This window comes from Pipra filicauda, unplaced genomic scaffold (assembly GCF_003945595.2).
Source record: "Pipra filicauda isolate LSUMZ 115617 unplaced genomic scaffold, ASM394559v2 scaffold149_size4050908_pilon, whole genome shotgun sequence".
NCBI classification, from domain to species: domain Eukaryota; kingdom Metazoa; phylum Chordata; class Aves; order Passeriformes; family Pipridae; genus Pipra; species Pipra filicauda.
The window spans coordinates 940806-962238 of NW_024103984.1; the positions used below are offsets into that span (position 1 = coordinate 940806).

Genomic DNA, 21433 nt, shown 5'->3' on the forward strand with positions numbered 1-21433 from the left:
TTAGAATTTCAAATATTTGTAGCCAGAAGTTTTATGAGTGGCAGAAATGAAGTCTGTTTCCACGGGGTTCTTCTTAGCTCTTGTATATTTTCTTTATGCAAAACCCACCTACCTAGAGGGTCCCGTGGCAGCCCAAGTGTAGTAAGTTCACATTGTCCTTGTATCCCAAAACCTACTTCCCCTCACACCTTGTTCTGAGTGTGTTTAGGTCTTAAACAGAGTACAGACACATCAGGAAACAATTATTAAAGCTGCTGCTTAGAATTAGAAAATTACGTTGAAATAAGAGATTAGTAATATTATTAATTTTGGAGCACTGTCTTTAAGAGGTTCACTTTCTTCCTTTCTCTTTTGTCAGACAAGCTATATACAGTCTTCAATGTTTTTGATGACGATTCCACCTGCTGGACCTATCATGAAGGTGTTTTGTCTATGAAAGTAACAAGGAAGGGGCCAGTTGTTAGTACTCTGGAAGCAGACTGGCTAGAATTAACTACATTTTATTATAAACAAGGATTGTCCTTAGTCGATTCTTTTGTGCACTGGGAATCTTCCAAAGGTGAGTAAAGTCCCAGAATATAATAAAGCTTTTACTTGTTTATGTAGATCTACATAACTTGGAAAAAAATAAGACCACGTTTTGTTTCTTGGTATGAAGGTCAATATGTAAACATATTCAGATAGTATATTGTAACTTTGTAGAATCTGATACCTAAAAAGGGAATAATTTGTCTTCTGGCCGATTAGAGATTGAAGTAATTGAAATTTCTCTTTTGGTTTATCAAATTGAGAATTTCCAAAGCAGGAAACTAGTGTAGTGATAAAACAAAATAAACTTTAGTTTGGTTTTGGTTTTTTTGAAGGAAAAGGTAATGGCAGGGGGAGATCATTAGATGAATGTTTCTGTGATGTTCCTGTTCTGCTGCTCTGTGGATACTGTGCTGCACTCCAAATATTTCTAATGAGACAAAAGAGCACCTTGAGTTCTCATTAACCTTATTGTACCATTAAATCCAAGTTAGACTTTCCATGCTTCCTACTTTCTTAAAAATTCTTTCCAAACCACCAAACTGCATTAAAATTTGCTGTTCTGGTCAGATGTGGACACATGTAGGGAGTAGAGAAACCTGTTTTTGTCCTTGCATTCAACTGTAGGCAGATCCTCCAGGACTTGTTCACACAGCTGGGAGAGAGGTCTTCCCTGATCCCTCCTGCTTCCTGTGCTCTTCTGCAGGAATCTGCCAGCTCAGTTGACAGTCATATTGATATAATAGAGCAATTAAAATGATAGACCTCTGTGCCACAGGATCTTCAAATTTACTTCATTCTGCCGGTTTCGGTGTGATACCCATTTTTTTTCTGGAGAGATCCTACCAGCTCTGTGGGAGTTTCTAGCCTTCATCCTCCTGATTAACAGATGCAAGCCTGTCAGTAGTGCCACTGCTGGCCCAGGCCCCTGCACACCATGCTGAGCCCAAAATCCTGCCTTTTGGCAGAGCTGTGGGTCAGTGCTGTACCACTGGTGACAACAGAAGCAGCTCTTGGCTGGCCAGAGTATCTAGAACTGTAAAACTGTTGCTGGTAAGATACATAATTTAGAGATTCCATTTCTATTTGAACTGAATTTGTCTGAAAGCCAGAAATTAAGTGTTGCAAAAAATATTAGGAAGCTACTGACTGTTGCACAATTGCTTGAAAAAAAACTGGAAGAAGATGATAGTACCCTAGTGTTAGGGGTACAGATCAAGGCAAACTGACCTGGTTAATAAATTCTGAAACTATTAACTGCTATCAAACAACATTTGTTAAAATAAACCTAGACTTTATGCTTCTCCATAGTGATACTTTGGTTGAATTTATACGTCTTGCTTGTACTAAGTTGCAAGTTGTTGGTGTTCCTGTATAATTATGGCAGTTCAGTGTAAGCAGGCAAAATAAAGAGCTGCAGTGGAGGAAAGTCTTGTAAAACGTTGGTTATAAAGGTTTCAGGGCCCTTAAACAGTTTTTGCAATGCTCAGGCTGATTATCAAGAGCATTAGGTAATTAATTGTCAAAGTTGCTTTCATAAGTCACTTTGTCTGCCTCTTATATGGGTTACACAGGGAGGGCAAAATTACTAGGACTTTGAGTAGTTGTTATATTTACTGTGTCTTATGCTTTTTTCTGTTAATCTTGACTTAAAATAATATGCACTCACCATCTCCTTTGCAAGACAGAGCTTAAATAAAAAAAAGTAAAACATAATCTTTAAAAGCTAAACTATGTGGGTTCTTCAAAAGCAAAACCCTGATGACAACTCCTCAGTTTTCAGTGTTCTCTGTAGTTTTGAGTGTGAATCACTGCATTTCTGTAGCTCTGTGATAAAGTAAATTTAGTGACTGTTAGAGGCACATAAGCTCATCAACAGGTTTACCTCAGATGGAATTTGGCAGCTAGTCCCTCTCAAACTGCAGATTTTATGCACATAAACAGTCTAACGGTGCAGTTTGTAGTAGTCATCTTTTTTGCTCTGAAATTATTATTCCTGTTTATTCAAGTCAGTGGAAGAAGAAAATTTCCTTGGGGGGAAGAGAGGTGAGAATTCAGACTCCTAGTTTTCAATACAGAGATTTTTTTTAGTGCTGGAAAAGAACGCTCTGGAGATCTGTTACAGTTCACTGAGGGCTGGTTTTGGCAGCTGTTGAAATTAATCTTTGCAGCTGTTGTCCAACAAGTTTTACAGTCTTCCCATTCCTCACATAGAGAAGATCTGTCTGCTCCTCTCTGTGTGAAGAACTACCCCATCTTTAATGCCCAGGCAATAACATACCTCATCCAGTACTGGAGAGGATTTAAATCCGGTATTCTGAGGATTGCATAATTTTAATGTCTAAGTTTAGTTTAAATTCAAGTTAGTCAGCTGTCAGGGTACATCTCCACAAAAGGCTTCCTGAAGGTTCTTGGGAGAAGCAAAACCAGCAAATGACCCAGTATTTGATGCACAGCTTTACTTTGGGCCAGCCGGATGCTATCGAGCTTTGACGTGTGAGTCAGGGAGTTGGGCTCTGAAACTTCCTTCCCATCAGGAATCTTCTTACAATTACTTGTGTTTCAGGCTCTTCCTGTGGCCATTTATGTTTTTAAGTAGCAATAGTTTGGCTTTGCACTTCATGGTTCACTTCTCTCTGTTCCCTGCCACCACACCAGAAGCTGCAGGCAGATGATATTGAGGTTGAGTAAAGAGGGTTTGTGCCCATCCTCTGCAGGAGATGTGTTGAGTACAGGAAACTGGAATTCAGATTAGAGCGTGGAAGGGGTTAATGCTTTTGAGAAAATTAAATCATTCAGAGTTCAATTTGTGTAGGAAAAAAAGGGATTTGAGTATTAAGTTGACTTGCATGCTCCAAGTTGTAATTAGATGCAGAAATAACCACAAATTTGAGTTTGCTAACTCATTTATTTAGAGGACTGTTCAGTGGGTGGGGGGGGAAACATAACATATGTACCTCTTGGTAGTGTATCAACCTAAAACTTTGTTTCTGTTTATGTTCACAGGGGACTATTTGCCCAAATCTTTAGAGGGATTATTTATCTATGAAGAAGAAGGTGCTGGGGTTCCAGGTTCTAGCAGGAAAGGAAATGATGCAATAGTTGTTGAACAATGGACAGTCATTGAGGTAAATTGGTGATTATTTAGCAATGCTATTTCCTACTTTTATTTTTCTTGTTTTTTCCTTAGGGTGCTTGTACCAGTATTAGATAAACGTTCAGGATGGTTTCCTGAAGCCACTTGCATAGGCTAAACTCAAGCCTTAAATCATAAAAATAAAGTCAGGTCTGTGGCCATTGGTAAATGTACATAAAAGAAATATGCTGGAGGGATTCTGGCCTGCCATTTGCAAATGATCATACCAACAAATACAACCACCAAAGAAAATGTTCTGGGATTTTTGTATGTGTTTCAGACCAATTTTAGATAGAATTCCAGCAAGTGCAGGTCACACTGACAATGTGTGACAAATTTATTTTTAAATAAAAAGAGGAAGAAGATAGCTAGAACTACAAACAGAAGGAAAATTATAATGAATTAATTATGGCTTTCAGATGTATATTTTTATTAAAATGTTACTGCTAAATATGAAATACTTGGATTTTCCTAATTACTGTAGTAGGCTACAGCAATAAAATTATTTTTTAAATATTTTAATGTTTTAGGATTATTGCATCAATGACATCTGAAATTAGTCATTGTTGGAGGATATTAAGGGCTTACTTTTGAAATATCCAATGATAAATGTTTACCAACGTAAAAAGAATTAACATAAAGCTTGTATGTTAAGAAAACCCAAACAAAAAAGCCTCACCAAAATCTTAATTATAGTGCTAGGTGAGATGCTTATTCTTCATATCTAAAGTAAAAACAAATACATAATTGACACCTAATATGGTGTTTAAAGTTTTGGCACTAATTTAGCAATGTGACAAACTGGACAAATGAGATGTACTCTGTTGCTGAATCAGGGCTCATATCTGATGTTAATAAATTGCTTTCCTTGGGTTTTGTAGTCATGACCTTTCAGATTGTTTTCAGTTTGAAGTAGTGAATCTCCACCAAACAGCAGTTTGTCATCTCAAAGGATCGTCCCACTAAAAGTGAGAGAGGAATTGTAGTTGTATAGAAATGTGAATAAAATCTGTACAGAGTCTCTTTACTACTTTTTATAATTATTAATGTAGGGGTGTGAAATTAAAACAGATTATGGACCTTTATTGCACACGCTGGCTGAGTTTGGATGGCTCCTGACCTGTGTCCTGCCTACACCCATCGTACGACATGACAGGTACCCACACTAGAGATTGCAGCATTTTTGGTGTACATGTCTGAGAATTATCAAGTAATTACTTGCATCCTTAAACGTAAAAAGAAGGAAAATGCTAATGTTAAATGCATATAAAACTTGAGATCTAAGTACCATTATTGTTGAGTCTTGTACTGTGGTGTTTTAGGTCTGCTGGTTTCAGTGAGTCTAATTCTAGACTTAAAATACATTGTGTAAATCTAAACATTAAAAGGTTTTTATTTACAAAACTTTTAACCACATACTCAGTCCCCAGCAGTGGGGTTACTCATGCACTTCAAGTTGAAACAAGTATTGAAATGTTTCACTAGTTTAGGACCTTGGTGAATGACTAGTTAAGGTGATGGAAGAAGTCATGTCACAAGACAGTCATGCACTGTTTATTGCACATTAGAGTGGGGTGTGCTAATTCAGCAAGTTACTGCGCTGTTTCTCTTCTTTAATATAGATATTATGGTTCACTTCAAATATTGTACCAAACTACTGGATTTCAGTTTTCTAGTTGTTATACTTATTTAGATGATTGAGGGGACTCTGTCTGCTCTTTAAGAAGAGCCAAATAGCCCACCTGAATCCTCCACAAGGTTCTAGACTTTTTTTTAACCCCCCCAAAAAGGACTGTGCTTTTCAGCACAGTATCAAGTTAAAAAAAATGGCAAATGAAGCAGTGGATTAAGCACTCTTAGTGCCCCTCTTCTCTCTCATCTTCTTTTTTTAAGTTTTTCTTCCATTAGATTAAGATTGCCAAGCTTCGAAAACAAACAGATGTGCTGAGGCACAGCTTAGGGCTCACTACCAACTGTGGAAAGAGTGGATAACTTGGGAAATCTTTGGATCCCAGACCTCACTGTGTTAAATCAAGGCAGCATGAAAAAGATGTGAATGACAGTTTCTAAGAAAACTCCTGCAAGAAAGTGGGAGTTTTGTTCAAGTGATTTGACATAATTAAATCAACTCATGCATGTGAGAAGGAGGCTTTTCTGATCAGGAAATAGGTGTTGGGGTGTTTTGGCTGTGGATTTATTTATTTTTTTTAATAGTTGATTTTAACCAACTGGTGAAATGCAAACACAAGTGGTAAAATAATATGGCATGTTCTGTGGAATTTTGTTTGTTTCTTTTTTTTTAGTAAGGGCCTCTGTATGTTTTGTTTTCTTCTAGAAGAAGCAGTTTCCAGAATACAAACCAAAATGGTTCTCCTTTAATTTCTTCAATAATTTTGCAGTCTAAATGTATTAGCTTTGAACATGGTGACTTGTAAGAGTATGTGAACTACTGAGCCTGGCTTTTGTAAGCAGCTGAAATTTTTGGCCAAATCTTAGCTTGACAGTAAGTCTTCACAATGTGAATCTAATCTTTGAAGGATGTCGGTGGACAATGGGAGAGAGATTTTAGTAGTCATGGTGTGCTGTGAGTCATAGAATGAGGGACTTTTTAACCTACAAACTCTTGTGTCCCACAGGCAGTGTAACTGAACCCATCCCTGCAGGGTTTGGACAAGCAGGGTCAGGAATGTCCTGAGCAGCTGCTGATCAACCACTCGGAGTGTCAGTCTGTGCCTGCAGCAGATGAATGGTGCTGCTTTGTACCTCAGAGATTGCAGAGCAAAGGCAGGGCCCATAGAAAAAAATCCAAGTGCTAAAAGAAAAAAAAAATAGGAAAAAGGGCTAACAGCTTGATTAGGCTAGAGCTGTTAGTATTTGAATTAGTAAGAAAATGTGCCAACCAGCAAAATATTAAAGTAGTGTTAGATTTCTCGAGTGGTGTTGCATCCTAGATGTGAAACAACCAGCCCGTTAATAGCAGTGTTCATGCTAAAGGGGATCATATCCTGGCCAAATCTGAAGCTGGATTCATTTTGTATCCACACTCAAATAATTCAGACTAATAAAAAGCATTTGTTTTCTGGCCTAAATGGTTGGGTAGGAGTCTGCATGAGTTGTCTAATACTTGTTATCCCACTGTGGCTTGAGTTACTCTTGGAAGAAATGAGATGAATCATGTTTTGTGTGCCTGTAGGATATCTCATATACAGCTATTCAATCTTCTTTTTTAAAAAAACTTGAAAAAGCCCATGAAGAAGAATTCCTAATTAGGAATTGAGAATTCATGAGTTGGAAAATTAACGACTTCCTGTCCTCATGGGCTAAGTAGCAATTGATAACTACTATTTTTAGGCATTGATGTTGGCATTTAAAGAGAAAAAATTCCTGGATGGTTACTGTGTGTCTGATATGAAAGATGCCATTACAGTGGTGGTGGTGATGGGTTATCCTAGGAATGCAAGTTAAATGTCTCAATAAAGAAGGATACTTTATGCTGCTCAACAGCTGGGGTTTTTTGCCAGACTTGGAACTCTGTCCTCAAAACCCAACCTGAATATTAACAGTCTTCAGAAACACTGAAAAAATAAAATAAGCAACATTTTGAGATCATCTGACAAATTCATGTTTTCATATTTATTTTTATAAAAGAATTTGTGCACAGTATTTAGATAAAATCTTCATTATCCTCATTTTTACTCACTGCAGTACTTTGGTCTATTCTGTTTTCTTCTTATTTATTGCAAAACTTTCCATCACTTGAGATCATCTTCTGTGATCTCTTCCTAGACACTGTGCCCCCTGCTTGTCTGCAGACGAAGAGTGTGACCAGCTGGGGTGTGAGAGGGTTGCCATGCACTGATGTGTTCCTTTTCAGGCTTTTTGCAGGGTTAGGATTTGAAACAGTTCAAAAAAACACTAGGCTGTCATGTCTGTTCCTATGTGGTTTTGTTGTTGTAGAGTTTTTCATTTTTGACAGACATATGAAATAAAATAAAAACAAACAAAATAAATATATAAATAAAAATAAGTATAAAATAAAATGCCCAGAGCATTAAGCTGATGTGATAGCTGAATGTCACGCATCACTGTCCTGTTTCAGGCAGGGGCAGCACTCTGTACAGCAGTTTAGTCTTTCAATTCCTACCTCAATGGCTAAATCATGTTGGATGCAGGAAACATTTCCCTGAAAAGCTCTTTATTGTTACAAAGAGAGTGCACATGTCATTCTTGAAACACTCACAGTAGCCATTTTGTGCAGTGTTGTTTGAAAAATAAGCACTGTGGGGCTTGGGTTTGTTTTTTGGTCAGCACACCAGAGATTGCTTAGAAGTTGCCCTCTCCTGACAGTGATTCTTTTTTTTACTCTGGGGATATGAGAAAGCAGAGCATGAAAAAAGAAAAGCATATGATGCAACATTTGTTGTATCCATCCATGTCTTGGGTATTTAAACTGTGCCAGCAGTCAATAAAGAAATTTTTAGCCCAAAAAAAGCAGACCATAAAAGAATACCTGATAGGTCCACAATAATATTAGTGATCTAAAGAGCCCCCTGTATTATATGCAAGTCTTACTTAATTGGTAAGTGTCTTCAAGACAAGAATTTTGATAGTAATTATGCCAAGTTCAGATAAATAGCAAGAATAAAATGAGTAGTCCTTTTAGGAGTTAAATCTAGTATCTAGGAGATACTTTGCTGGTAAATTTAGTGCTCCTGCAGTTTTATTATGATATTATAGGAGTTTGTAAAATTTCATACATGTTAGGGGTTGAAAATTAGAAGTATTTCTAAGGTTTTTCAAATGTTTCATTAAATGGGTCCTTTAAGCTGGTGTCAGTCTCATGACTGAAAGTTTAGGTGCTGCGTGGCTCCAAAGGAGTGCAAAGCTTTATTTTGAGAAATGTGAAAAAACCCACAACTGAATAGATGAAAAGAATGTTATCTTATTCCTTTTGTTCATTTTTAGAAAACTTTGTTTAACCTCTGTTTGCAGTGCTTTGTAAATAACATGTTCATGCATAACAAAAAAATGGAACTGTAAAAATCAGAGCCAGTGGAGTATTACTGAGCTTCCAGCTTGATGTTTGCTTTTGGGGACAGAAATATAGACGTGTAAGAGGACAAATTTCTTTGCTCGTCCAGCATAAGCAGACAAGCAAATTGCTGAAGTTTCAACAAAAGAGTCTCTGTTGCTCTTCATCACTCTTGAGAGAGGAAAAAGCTTCAGCAGCCTGACTCTGCAGTGACCTTTATTTCCCTCCACTGATTACTGCAGTGCCTGAAAATGGACAAGGCAGACTCTGAGCAGTGCAGTGCAAAAAACTGACTTTGGTTATTAATTTATCATGGCTCACTACTTAATCAGTGTTTTCAAAATGCCCTGACTTACGAGGCAAAGAGGGAATGTGGAAATGTGAGGGAAGCTCCAGAGCTTCCCTTGCTGTAAGCACTTTTTCTCATTTAAATTCTGCGGAAATCCCACTGTCATTGAGTCCTTTGTGAATTAAGCTCATAGCAGCTTTGTCGTGTGCGGCATTTTAATAAGGTCAGACTTAGAAGATTGTTAATTTACTTATTGTCTACTCACCATCATGTCCTTTCTCTGTTCCAGTAGAATTTGTACAAGCTGTAGCTTAATGTTTGGGTTTTTCTCTGGTCTCTGAAGGAATGCAGACACTGTTACAAAATAAGCTCTTCCCCATGCCCCGGACTGCGCTCAGCCTTCTTGCATAGAAGAGAGATTTCCCAGTTGATGTTATCAAAACAGACATAACTGAGGCAGGGAGAATACCTAGCCAAGTGGAATAAGGTTGCAGGATTGCAGGCTTACTTGTAATGACATAAAATCTTAACATGTTTCCTTTTAATGAGTGCAAATAGTGAGGTAGAGACTCTTGGAGCAGGAATCCTTATTAGTTTAAGGAAATGAATGAATTTGCTCTCCTGCATTTTTGTGTTCCCCACTAGCTGGAGATTAGGATAGTTCTCTGTTCTCATCCAAGGAAGACATGCAAAGATATGCCATGACCTGAGTCCAGCTGGACTGAAGGGAAGATTGGGAGGGGCCAAACACAATCACAAACCCATCATCACCAGCTATTGATCTGAGTACATGTGTACTGAGTAGCTATTTATGCTGGGAACTCTTCCTGAGCTCATAGGGACAGTTTTAGTCCCTGATTTTTCTTGGAGCAAGTCCCTAATGTTAAATAAATTCTCAGTCCTAGCCCTGTCACGAGACACACACCAGTTACCTGAACTTGGTATGTGATTGGTAACCTTGTGACACACTCATAGTGAAGTAAAAGCTTGTGTTGTTTTAGTAGTTCTTTCTGTAATGTTATGCATAATAATACTGTTTTATGATTGATGGAATAGGTAGAATCATAAATATTTCAGATGAACTCACTGTGTCTCTTTGGTGTTTCCATTTTGCTACTTGTCTTTAGTGCACTCTTAAATCTGAAGTCACCTTTTTACTAAAGCATTTTAGTGTTTTTCCTTTATATGCATAAAACTCTTGCTGAATACTACCCAGAAGCAGGAGTTGGGGAGAGAAGAGCTTATAAAAATGTAGTATCTGATATTTAGAAGAGCATTGGAATTTTTTAAACTCTTATTCTAGAGTTCTGGTCTTGAAATTCTTGCACTCTTTCATTGACACTGAGTTGGGCTTGGTAGTACATATGTTATCAATGTGGTGACCTGTATTTCTGGTGGAAAGGTTATGAAAATACATCTTCTGCAAGTTTTAATGTATTTATCACTACTAAGAGTGTAATACTTCTGAAACATCATATCAGTAATGTCTGATTAGGTCTTCAGGAAAAACTTCACCTCATCGTGTTTATTATTCTACAAGTATTTCCTTCTGGAAAAAAAAAAAGCACCTGTGCTGCTTTATATGTGTACCATAACAGTATTAAAATCTGTAAAAGTTCCAGGACTGAAGTTGCTCTTTTTTTTTCCCTTTATTTATCTTAAAATATTCTCTAGTCCTTCCTAGGCTCCCTCATACAAACCAGCCAGTGTCATTTATCTCATTGTTGATGTAGAGCTTATTAAAACTGAGCCAAGTCCTTTTATCCACAGGTGGGGGGACAGCAAGCTTAACCCTCTGTGCCAGTTAGATATGTTGCAACCAGAAAACTTTTATTTAGCAGTAAAGAATGGTAATTCCCAAGTTTCGTGCCACAGAGTATTGAGGTATTTGTTGAAGCTGTAGATCTATTGAGATTGGGCCTGGTTGTTGTGGCATTAATAGGTAGTACATGTTCAATAACTCCAGTCATAGTAATACAAGTTATTGGTCTGTCCATATTTTTGTGTATCACCTTAACCCAGCTCTATGCTTCTATTTCTTTTTTTTTTAATATGTTTACAGAACTGTTCAGGAATTAATAAACTGATTAATACTTTGTAGTCTACCCTCTTCGTACTCATGGACTTAAATACACACAACTTAAATTTGACTTTAAAAGGTATGAATGTGTTAGGGACAATTGTTGCCATTAGAACACTGAAACTGTTTTCTTTAAATTTTAGTGAAGGAAATCTCGCTACAAAGCAAGTAATTTTTCTTCAGAGACCTGTTATGTGGAGTTCTGCTGTCCAGACACCAGAGGTGAGTAACTCATTTATGGTATTAATATAAAAAAATTAGTATTTCACATAATGGTAAGATATAGAAACAAACTAGACTTCTCAATTAATAGGGGGAAAAAGTGGTAGAACAGGATTTCACTTATTACCAGTTCAAGTTTGTGGAGGGCTTTTGCAGAGCTCACCTGTTATTTGTTTTCTCAGACGTTATCTCTTGAGTTAAGCCATGGAGAAAAGCATAAGCATGCTAAAAACGTGTTATTTGTTCTGAGAAATTACTGTCTCAGGTGGAAGAAGTTGCCTGTGTTGCAAGTATTTTCTTTGGAGTCTTTAGGAAGTCTTGAATGTTCTGATTGAAATCCTGTATCTACTGCACATAAAAAAGAAAAGTATTTTGACCTCCAAAATATCTACTTTCACACTTTTAAAAGAAACAAGTGTCAAGCTGTACGAGGGGGATACTGCAGTCTGCAGGGTAACAGGGTGAAGGCTGTTGTTGCATGAAAATATGTGGCAGGATTTAAAACTCTGCAGCTGAACCTCCTCCCCTTCTTATCCGTTTTGAGGGAAGGTCCCCTAATAGAGGTTGTATCAAGTGCTTTTTGAGGGTTAAGGAACTCGGTCACCACACTCTGCTCAGTGTCACAGCAGTTACTGCACCTGCACAGTGCTGCAGTAAATCCTGCTGGGCCAGCGAGGGATGAACTGCTGATGGGCTTTTCTTTGCTGCAGCTTTTGACATCCCATGGTGGTTATTTCTGGATTTCAATAGCTGTTCCACCTTCCTCTATTCAACATGGCTTTCCTGTGATAGTCTTAAGCTATGAATGTTTTCACTCATGTCCAGCACCAAACTTTACAAACTATATACTGTTATAAGGCAGTGATACCTAGCTGCTTCTTTGTCCTGTACAAATAGTTCTGTGAGTCTCTAAACTTCATTCATATTTGATCTTTCTGTCTTCTACTTTCTATTCAGTCTATTACTGTCATCTGTGTTTTCCTCTGTTTAGTATTTCTAAAAAACACTCTTCCTTTTTTTGTTCTTCTCCAAGCTTTTGCTTATCTCCAGTCTAACTTCCCTCTCACTGTGTCCCCTGATAATTAGTACTTCCATGCCTGAAAGAACTGCTTCCAACATGCACGATTCAAGTCCTGTTTTATTTTTTTTGTTTCAATTCCCATCTAGTTCTTGAACACTGTAATTTATTTTCTCATTTACTTAGCTGGAGCTTTTCTTTCTTCTCTTCAATGTTCTGTGTAGTCTTCCTTGCTGGTGTCTTAATCTTCTCTTCCATTCATACCCTCTTCTAAATTCTGCCAGTGGAATTTTTTGTCCTTTAACCACCTTCTATGCACAAAGCATCTTCAGCTTTTAGCTTTCAGATCTTCTGCTCTCGTGCCTGACTTTGTAGTCTTTCATTCCTAATGCGTTTCTGAGTACGTTTTGGAACACAATTTTGATACCAATATTGTAAAAATATGGAACGTAATGTCAGTGCTTATAAAACAAAATAATGCTTTCCTATGTTTTAAATACTCTATATAATAAAGGCATGAACTCCTGATATGAGAACTCTTCCCTTGGTGAGACATAATGTTATTTCTAACTACAAGTGTCTCTTAAAAGGCAGCATCATTATCTGTCACAAGTTAGAATGGTTAAGACTCGGTTCTGTCAGGAAATGTAGTACAAACCAGTTCTGTAAAAACAGTCAGTCTGAGGAACTGATGAGTCTTTGAGATGTGGTTTAAATTAAAAATTTAAACTGTACTCACAGTTTAAATCCTGTCACCCAGTTATGAGGTGATGAGCAGCTTTAGTTTACACAAATAAAATGGTGTGTTTTGTAGTTCTTCTTTTATTTGTCGTAATAGGAAACCTTTGACTTTGGAAGTAAACAAGAAGTAGCTGATGTGTAGCCATTTACATCAGGATTTCTGTGTTTAAAATCTGAACAAACTTAATATCTAAATGTGCTCTTTAAGTACTCGTGAATGTTTTACTTCTCCACCAGGAAATTTCAATATGATGAGGTCATTTTAGCATGGGATAAATAGGTAACTGGGGCTGAAGCTGAAACATTTAGCAGAGTAACATTTTTCCTTCTGTTTTGCCAGTTATGGTGGTTTTCTCTTAAATTTTCATCTTTTTACTTCATTGCTTTTTTACAAAAATGTTTGAATCGGCAAACAGCTTATTACTTTCATTTCAGTCTAAATTCATGGATTTGTTATACCAAACTGGTACAGAATGTCATGATAGCTTTGCATTAAGTACCTAGATTTCAGGTGGAAAATAAGCTACTGAAATTTGAAAGCGTTCCCTTCTGCTCTAGAGACTTTTTGTTGTTGTTGTTTAAATAACTTAAAAATTTCCTGGACACTGATAACACAGCTGGACTATTTTATTGAACTCTTGCAAACATTTTTGTAAAAACATTTAATTCCTGTGATTGTATATTGTTTGGCATGACGCTTTCCTTTTTATTTGTAGTGTATATCTTTTCCTTGATGTTCATATTACATTAAAGCTGCCACTAAAAAAATTTTGGTATCCACAACTTAGAATGTTTTTGAAACACAAAAATACTTCAGATACCTGAAATTTTTAAGTTAAAAAACATTGTATCACAACTTCTGTTTATTTAAGCACACCTTTATCATATTTGCAGCTCAGATACCTTGAGAAGAATGCTGCTAACAAGGCTCTTTCATTTCTAAAATAAGAAAGCAGCCTCATACAGACCTTTTCAAACACAACTGTCAAGCCCCAGTGCCCTGGTCTCATCACTTTCTGGTTCTCCACAGTGCAGGAGGGTCTGGCCATGGCTTTGCCCCATAGGCAGGTACAGCTGTTGGACTTGCATTCTGGAGAGTGGCAACACAGAGCATGGGGTGCTTTGTGTACTCAGGGTTTTATTTGCTGATTGTTGGGTTGAAATTAGCATTGCTATTTCTTAAGGAAGTTTTGCTTCAGTAAGAATTGAGGGGAACTCTGCTATTACCTGGTTTCTTAATCTCACAGGATCTCTTTTCTGAGGATGGTATATTTTGTGTCCTTGCAGCTCATCTCTGCTGCCTTGTATATTCCTGGGGTAGGGTGTTATGAACTGGCTTATGATTTATGTAATGGTTCAAAAGCCTCTTGAGTTACAAGGGCTGTACTGTCTCAGTAGACTCTGTTTATCACATATCACTTGCTTTTCAAAGAAAAGAGTTCTGAAGAGGAGATGCCAGATTGAACCGTGCAGTGCTTCAGGGGTTTCTGATTTTTCTTCTTTTCTCATTTCTTCGTTTATTTCCCTTAAGCAGACTTCTTCATTCTCTTGCTGTGGCATCCAGGCAAAACTTATTTCCTTTTGTTTCTCTTGAGGCAACACTGTTTCCCCTTAGCCTGATTTCCCAATGTCTCCTGTAACAGCTTCCCTACATACATTTCCTTTAGCCACATGGTCCATTGTTTTTACTGTTTCAAAAGGGTTTGAGGAAAAACTCAGAAATGTGTAGAAGAGAGGCACAAACTTGCCAAAGCACAGTAAAAGCAATTGTGGTGTAGTTTTGGTTTTAAAGTGCTTGCACTTGTGCAAGAGTGCTTGTGTCCTTCATACACTGAAATGCAGCTCTGTGCTGAGGCTGGATTCCTTTGTTAGCTGGATGTGTTCCTTCTGTGGGCAGAGCTGTGTCCCTGGCAAGCATCTCCTGTGTTAGCAGTGCTTGTGCTGAGAGCAGGGCTCCAAGCAGGCAGCTTCTCTTAGCACTTCTGCCTTCCTGACCATGTTCCTCTGTTGTGGCTCAAGGCTCTGACACTGTTTCTAGAGGTGCTGTATCATCATAGATCTGATTAACTCAGGTAGCTCCTGATGCTGAAACGAAATAAACCTTTTATTTATTTGTGATGGCTCAGAGGACCCTTGGTGTAGTCTGGTCAGTCTCTTGTTTGCAGAAATCACAATCTGCTTACTTTCTTTTTTAACATTGGCAGCCATCATCATTCAACAACGTGCATCATTCAACAGGAAAGATATCAGTCAATCCAAGTACTAATGTCAGACTGTATTTATACCAGGTTCTTCCTGTGCAAGGATTGTGTAGAACTCGTTTCAAATGGCTGTACAGAAATAGCCATTGACTTCTATCCGCATCGATTCACCATGGGAATTGAATGCAGTTCTCAAGGAATGTGCCATTATCTGAGGAGGCCTTTGAAGATGTTTATGGGCAGAACTGGAAAGATGGGAAGGCCTCTCGGTCTCACCATGAGATGGATCAGTGGGGAATCTTCAGTCCTATGAAGTGGTCAGGTCACACTTTTTGCAGAGTTCAGTATCGGTGGAGTTTAACTCACGCCTTTATGAAACACTGCACTGATGTTGAAGCTCCCAGAGAGAGCTGGGCTCAGGAACATGATCAACATCCACCGACTAACCAGAATGGCTTGCAGAGGAGGGCAGTAGCCAGAGACTGTGTGTGGTGGCTTGTAGGTCTGTGAGTAGGGAAGAGTGAATGTGTGCCTACAGTGGGAGCTGGAGGCGGTGGAGCTGTCAGCTGTGCCTGACACTGCCAGGCCTTTGACCCCTCCGGGCATTGGGATGCTGCAGGTGAGAGGCAGCTGACAACAGGGGCTGTGCCAGCACTCTTCCCTGTGGAGCACAAGGAAGGGCAGCACATGCCTATCTGTGGCAGAAAGTGTCAGTCAGGTTATTTTAGTCATGTATGTTAGGCAGAGAAACGATGCTTTCTTCAAAGAGCTGATTTTAGAGTGGGCTAAGATTTGTGAATTGGTCTGATTCTGCCAAGTACTGCATAAGAATTGAGCATTGTTGAAGTATTTTTTTCTTAGCATTCATTTGTGCTTTCTTGAATCTAAACTATGTATCTTTTTTTTCCTCTCTCAAAGTTTATTTGTAGAGACCAAAAATGTATCTGTTGGAGGTTTTCTCTCTAAAGGAGTTGGTAATTTAAATGAAAGTGTTAAATGCTGGCTTGTGTTAAAATGCAGCTCACGTTAAATCCATGCACAATGCATTGCAAAGTACTTGGCTAGGGTTTTTTTTTCCCCTAAATAAGCTAACATTTCAACATCTCTTGTATTCCAGAGGAAATCCTTAAGACAAGTTACTGGGGAGGAAAAAAGCAAAGTGTCTAGCAGAAGTGTTGGGTTAGACACAGCTACTTCTTGCCCTCCAGAAATTGGACAACCACCTGGCGAGTTTCACCTGTCTCCTTCTAAACAGTGTTGGATGAAGGAGGGATCCTCCCAGTATGGAGGTTTTCCAGGATTCAGTAGCAGTGATGGAGTATTAAGGGAACTGGATGATGGACAATATGACCAGGAAGATGGAGTCACTCAGGTCACATGTATGTGATAAAGTAAGTAACTGCATCAGATGGACATGTACATAATTCACACAAATGGATTTTTTTAAAAAAAATTATACTACTTTAAATGCATTGGTATAATCCTATGACTTTGCCCAGACTCATTTTGTATTGTTGTCAGTTTTTGTTGTGTTAATCCTACTGTAGTAATAATACTACTACAAAATCATTTCCTTTTCTGTCTCTCTTTAATAGTATAACTACAAGACTGGGTGTTCTCCTAACTTGTTAATGCTTTTGACAAGCAAGGAAGCACAAGCTGCAAAAGAGTGACAGTTTGAGTTGTGTAAGGAGAAAGGAATGAGGATGTTTAGTATTTTCCACAAACTGGAGGAATGTTTTTGGGTTTGATTGATTGTTTGTTGTTTGTTTTTCTAAGGGTGTTGTAAATATTGGTGGGGAAAGATGAACTGTCTGGCTGTTAAGTTTTAATGTAATTCTCACTTTATTTGCCTTGCATAAGTTCTAAAGCCTAGAGAAATGTCAGGTCTTAGCCTAGAGTGTTAGTAATTTAAGCTACATTCAGACTTGGTGTGGACAGGAAAACTCGGGGTGCTGTAGGCAGACATGTGCTCCTGTAATAGTTTCACTTCTGCAGGTTGTATCAGAGTTCCTTGTACGTGTAAGCCAGGTGCTGTCAGAGCTTCTAACTTGTGTAATGATGTATTTGTAACTTACTCATGAGTGGAAATTAAGAACCACTCACCCCCTGGAAGATAGCTTGCAGTCTATGAGCAAGTAGTTTGAGAAGCTCAGGAGCAGCATTGACATCAGTGTGCCCATGAAGCTGCTAACAGAGGAGGAGGACATTGGCTCAACTTCATGGGCAATATTAGATCATGTAGTATATACAAACATGCTGATGTGTATATAAAAAATGTCTCAGCTGAATGTATCTCACACTGGATAAGGTGTATTCAACTGCATCAAATACCAGACATCCTTACCATGGGGAGGAGCTGCTTGTGTTGAGAGTGATGCTGGCAGGGCTATGTGGGGAGAGGCACAAACAGGAGTTATTTTTATGCTGCTGTCTGGAAACTACACTTTACAGAGGAGAAGCTGAATAAAAATGTATCTCCAGAAAAAATTGCATTTTTCATTTAGTTTTAGAAGCAAAAAACTGTAAATGCTCTTCATATTTAAGCTAATGCAAAATAATTTAGTCAAGATGAGAAGTCAGAACAGAACTGAGCAATTGTATTCACAACCCTGCTCTCAATGTTTGCAGTACAGCACACACATCACCCAGGGATTCTGATACCTGTCTCTGTGTGTTGTGCTGCAAACATGGAGAGAAATGTCATAAATATGTTTACCTACACCAGTCTGCTCCCCTGGGGGGGGCATCCCACCAGCTGCTGTGGGAGTCTGCCTGTCCACAGTGGTAGGTTGCTGGCACTAAACACAGTGGGGCAAATCAGTGCAGTGACAGGAACACCAACAGCTAACTCCAAATGAGTACCCCAGGAGATGAACAGGATAATGGAAGTGTAGCTGCAATCTCAGAGCTGTGCAGAAATAACATGGGCAGAAGCTGCTTATTTTGATAAGCAAAAAGTAACTCATGAAGGAAAAAAGTTACACTTGCTGCTATTTCAGTTTATTTTTGTAGGGTGGGTGGGGGGAAACCCATTCTACTGGCATAATTAGCGTAGTGGGAGCTTGAAATATTATTACTTTGGAGCTGCTTCCCAATTTGATTGTGAAATTCTTGGGGGCAGGCTTGTTTATTTTTCATTTTGGAAGAGGAACTCTTAACAACTATTTGTAGCGGGTTTGGGATTTTTTTTTTTTTTCAAAAAAAATGCACAGCCCTGGAGACATTGCTTCAGCTTCTTTTTCCCATTGCATGCACTGTGGGGAGCAACGGGAGCACAGGAGTACCTGTAATAGGAGGCACGGTAAGAAATCCCTTCTTGCCAAGGCTTCTCTCCCAGCTTTCCCAGCATTTCGAGGTCAGAGATGTGGGGCGTGAACCTTGCATTTCGTCCCCTGTCTGGGGCACTGTGTGGAGGAAGATCCCCCTGCTAACAGGGAGGGTGCTGGGCTGGGTGTTCTGCAGAGCCTGACCCAAATGCTGCTCTCTCTTGCAGCTGCTGCTCTGGGAACAGCAGTTGTGGTCACAGTTAGCAGGGATCTCCTCCGTGGTACACAGGGGGAAGAAATGACGGACATACATGTTACATCTGTCTCTGGCAGAAAGCCAGGTAACTCTGGCATTTTAAAAATGGAGTAACAGCTGGGCTTTTGCAACTTAGAATACATTGCTCTCCTTTTAAAAATATTTTTCATGAATTATCCAAAACTCTGGTGTGCTTGTAATTTTAACTACTAGTCATTCTCCATACAAGTCAAACCTGTAAAATAAGCAAGAATTGGTCAAAAACTTCAGAAATTCTGAATATTTCAAGTTGGAGCTTTTAAAATATATAAAGAAATTACCTTTTATTAAGCACTATTCTTGCTTATGGTGGTTAACAGTAGTGAATCCTTAAACAACACTGAACTACAACTATCTAAGTTACAAAGTATAAAGCAGTAAATTTAATGCAGTTACTCTTTCTAGAATGCATTACTTGGATAAAAAGAATCATTTAACTTTTAACTGAGATCCTATCAGCTGTTGAGAGTGCAGAAAATTCAAATAAAATAGTATCATTTTAAGAGATTTTCCCCTTACAAGTTATGGGAGGTACACAAGGGAGATTCTGGTTTGGTATGAGGGTACCACATGGATATCCACAGCTACACTCTAGAATATCGTTACTTTTAGCAAGACTTGCCTTAAAATGAAATAAAATCGTATTCCTTTCCAGTAGTCCCCAGTTTTAACTGTGCTTTAGTTCTTGCTTGTGAATCTCACAGGTGTTGACAGTGCTGCAAACCTCTGAATTTCTTTCTTGTCTTTTTAATTCAGTATAAATATGTGAAATTGTTTCCTCTGAACACACTCAGCAATTCCTGTTAAAGAACAGCTGGGTTTTTTAAATGTCATTTTTCTCACAGTATGAAAGTTGCCCCTGCTGTAGAAATATTAATCTTGTTTTCCCAGGTCTCCATTGTCTTTCACCTCACAGGCTCTGTATGGAAGAAAATAAACAAAATACAATTCTTCATATGGGGGGGGGAAGCCAACCTGACAGGAGTCAAGATAGAAATGTGTAAAGTGCGTGGCACAGAGGGTAGCAAAGGAATGAATTCCTCAGCATTTATTTTTTTTTTGGTACAAGAAATCAGGGCAATCATGGTAGTGGTAAGTAGCCAGTTTGAAATAAGTCATGGTATCTGTTCAGCTGACTGTAGAATTCCTTGCTGCAGGATGTTGTGTGTAAAGTTACGTGGACTTAAAGGTGACCAAAAAACTCCTGAAAGGAAAAACATTATTCTCTCTGAAAGTCACTGAACCAGAAGCAGACTGTGAAAAACTGGTCTGACTGCACACCTCTCCTGTTCTTTAGATTATTGTGAGCACCAGGGGCTTCATCACTGGTGGCATGTAGCTGAGTGCTCTCCTGCTGCAAGGCTTGCTTCTGAAAGTCAGGGCAAGAGTTACATCTGACTTCACACACTAGTCAAAGAACAGAGTAAACCACCCGTCCTCCTAAGGCGTGGATGCTGAAACAGAGTAAATTGAAAATGCTTCTAAAACACATTATGGAAAATATTCTGTTTTGTTCTTTATAGTTAAAAATATGCTGAAAGACAACTATATCCCACTTGGATAAGTGAGAAGGGGAGAGTTCATTTTGGGTATACAGGATTCTAATTTCAGAGACTCATTTCATCACCTGGTCTTACAACCAGAGCATTTAGCTGTGCCTTTACTAATGTAGGTGACCACCACTGTCCATTAAGTAAACAAAGTTTGTAAATCACAAGACCTGTCAGAGTAACTAACAAAACTTTTTGTATGCTATTATGTGTGTATATGTACACACACTGCTCAGTTTCCATTTTACCAGAGTGCATTAACTTACTTTTTATTGTAAGAATTGCAAATTAAAGCATGGGTGCATTCTCTGCCAGAAAAAGGAAGTACATTTTTACTCAATGACAGGGCTTCAGTCAGGGGCAGCCTGTGTGTCTGAACTGTAGTAGGAAAGTCTCTGACCTGTATGTGACAAGAGAAACGCCCTGCAACTATCAGAACAGAGATAGAAGGCAGCCAGTACTGTTCATGAACTTCTGCAAAAGAATGTTTATATTTTCTGATGTTTAAATTGTTTGGAGAGGAAATAGTTTTCTAGTGTTTACAAACAGGAAGAAACTGTCCAATGTTCAATGTTTTGTACCCTGCTCATAATTGTCAGAACAGTTTATTTACATACCTGGTCATTTGCAATAAACTGTTGCTTAACTTCTGTGTTTCCTATCTGTAAAGTACTATTTTTGTAAGGGGTAAGATCTTTTCTATAGTTCATATAGGAAGGTTCTCACCATTAAAAGCACTTATCAAATCAGTTGGTTTATTATGTTTGTCTCACACTGATATTAAATGGGTTAAATCAATGTATGCCTTGCCTCAAGCTAGAGTTACTTTCTTGCAGTCTTGTCTGTCCAGTCTTGTCCAGACAGCTCACAGGGTAAAGCCTGATAGACTTACAGCCATCTATTAAAAGCTGATTAGGCTTTCCTTGTCGTTAGTCTGTTATTCTTTTGAAGGCAAAAAAATGCAAGCTGCTGTCTTGACAATTCCCTGTGGATTAATTTAGAGAATCATGTAAGTTAAGATTTACATTTTTCAACACCAAATTCCTGTATCAGAATTTAGACAAGTGTTACG

The 21433-nt window shown here is 38.4% G+C and overlaps 1 protein-coding gene across 5 annotated transcripts in view; it reads left to right on the top strand.

The window, feature by feature from the left end:
* Positions 1-21433, top strand: part of RFTN2 (raftlin family member 2) — a 37669-nt gene that overhangs the window by 15603 nt on the left and 633 nt on the right. For 4 of the 5 annotated variants that reach the window (XM_027730662.2, XM_039378854.1, XM_027730667.2 and 1 more), the window contains 5 exons: positions 359-559; positions 3535-3656; positions 4717-4820; positions 11209-11287; positions 16365-21161. In XM_027730662.2, coding sequence (XP_027586463.2) covers positions 359-559; positions 3535-3656; positions 4717-4820; positions 11209-11287; positions 16365-16634 — 776 coding nt within the window. In that variant the 3' untranslated portion in view covers positions 16635-21161. Of the gene's footprint in view, positions 1-358; positions 560-3534; positions 3657-4716; positions 4821-11208; positions 11288-16364; positions 21162-21433 lie in introns of those variants that run through there. The other variant, XM_027730665.2, reaches the window with a different exon arrangement.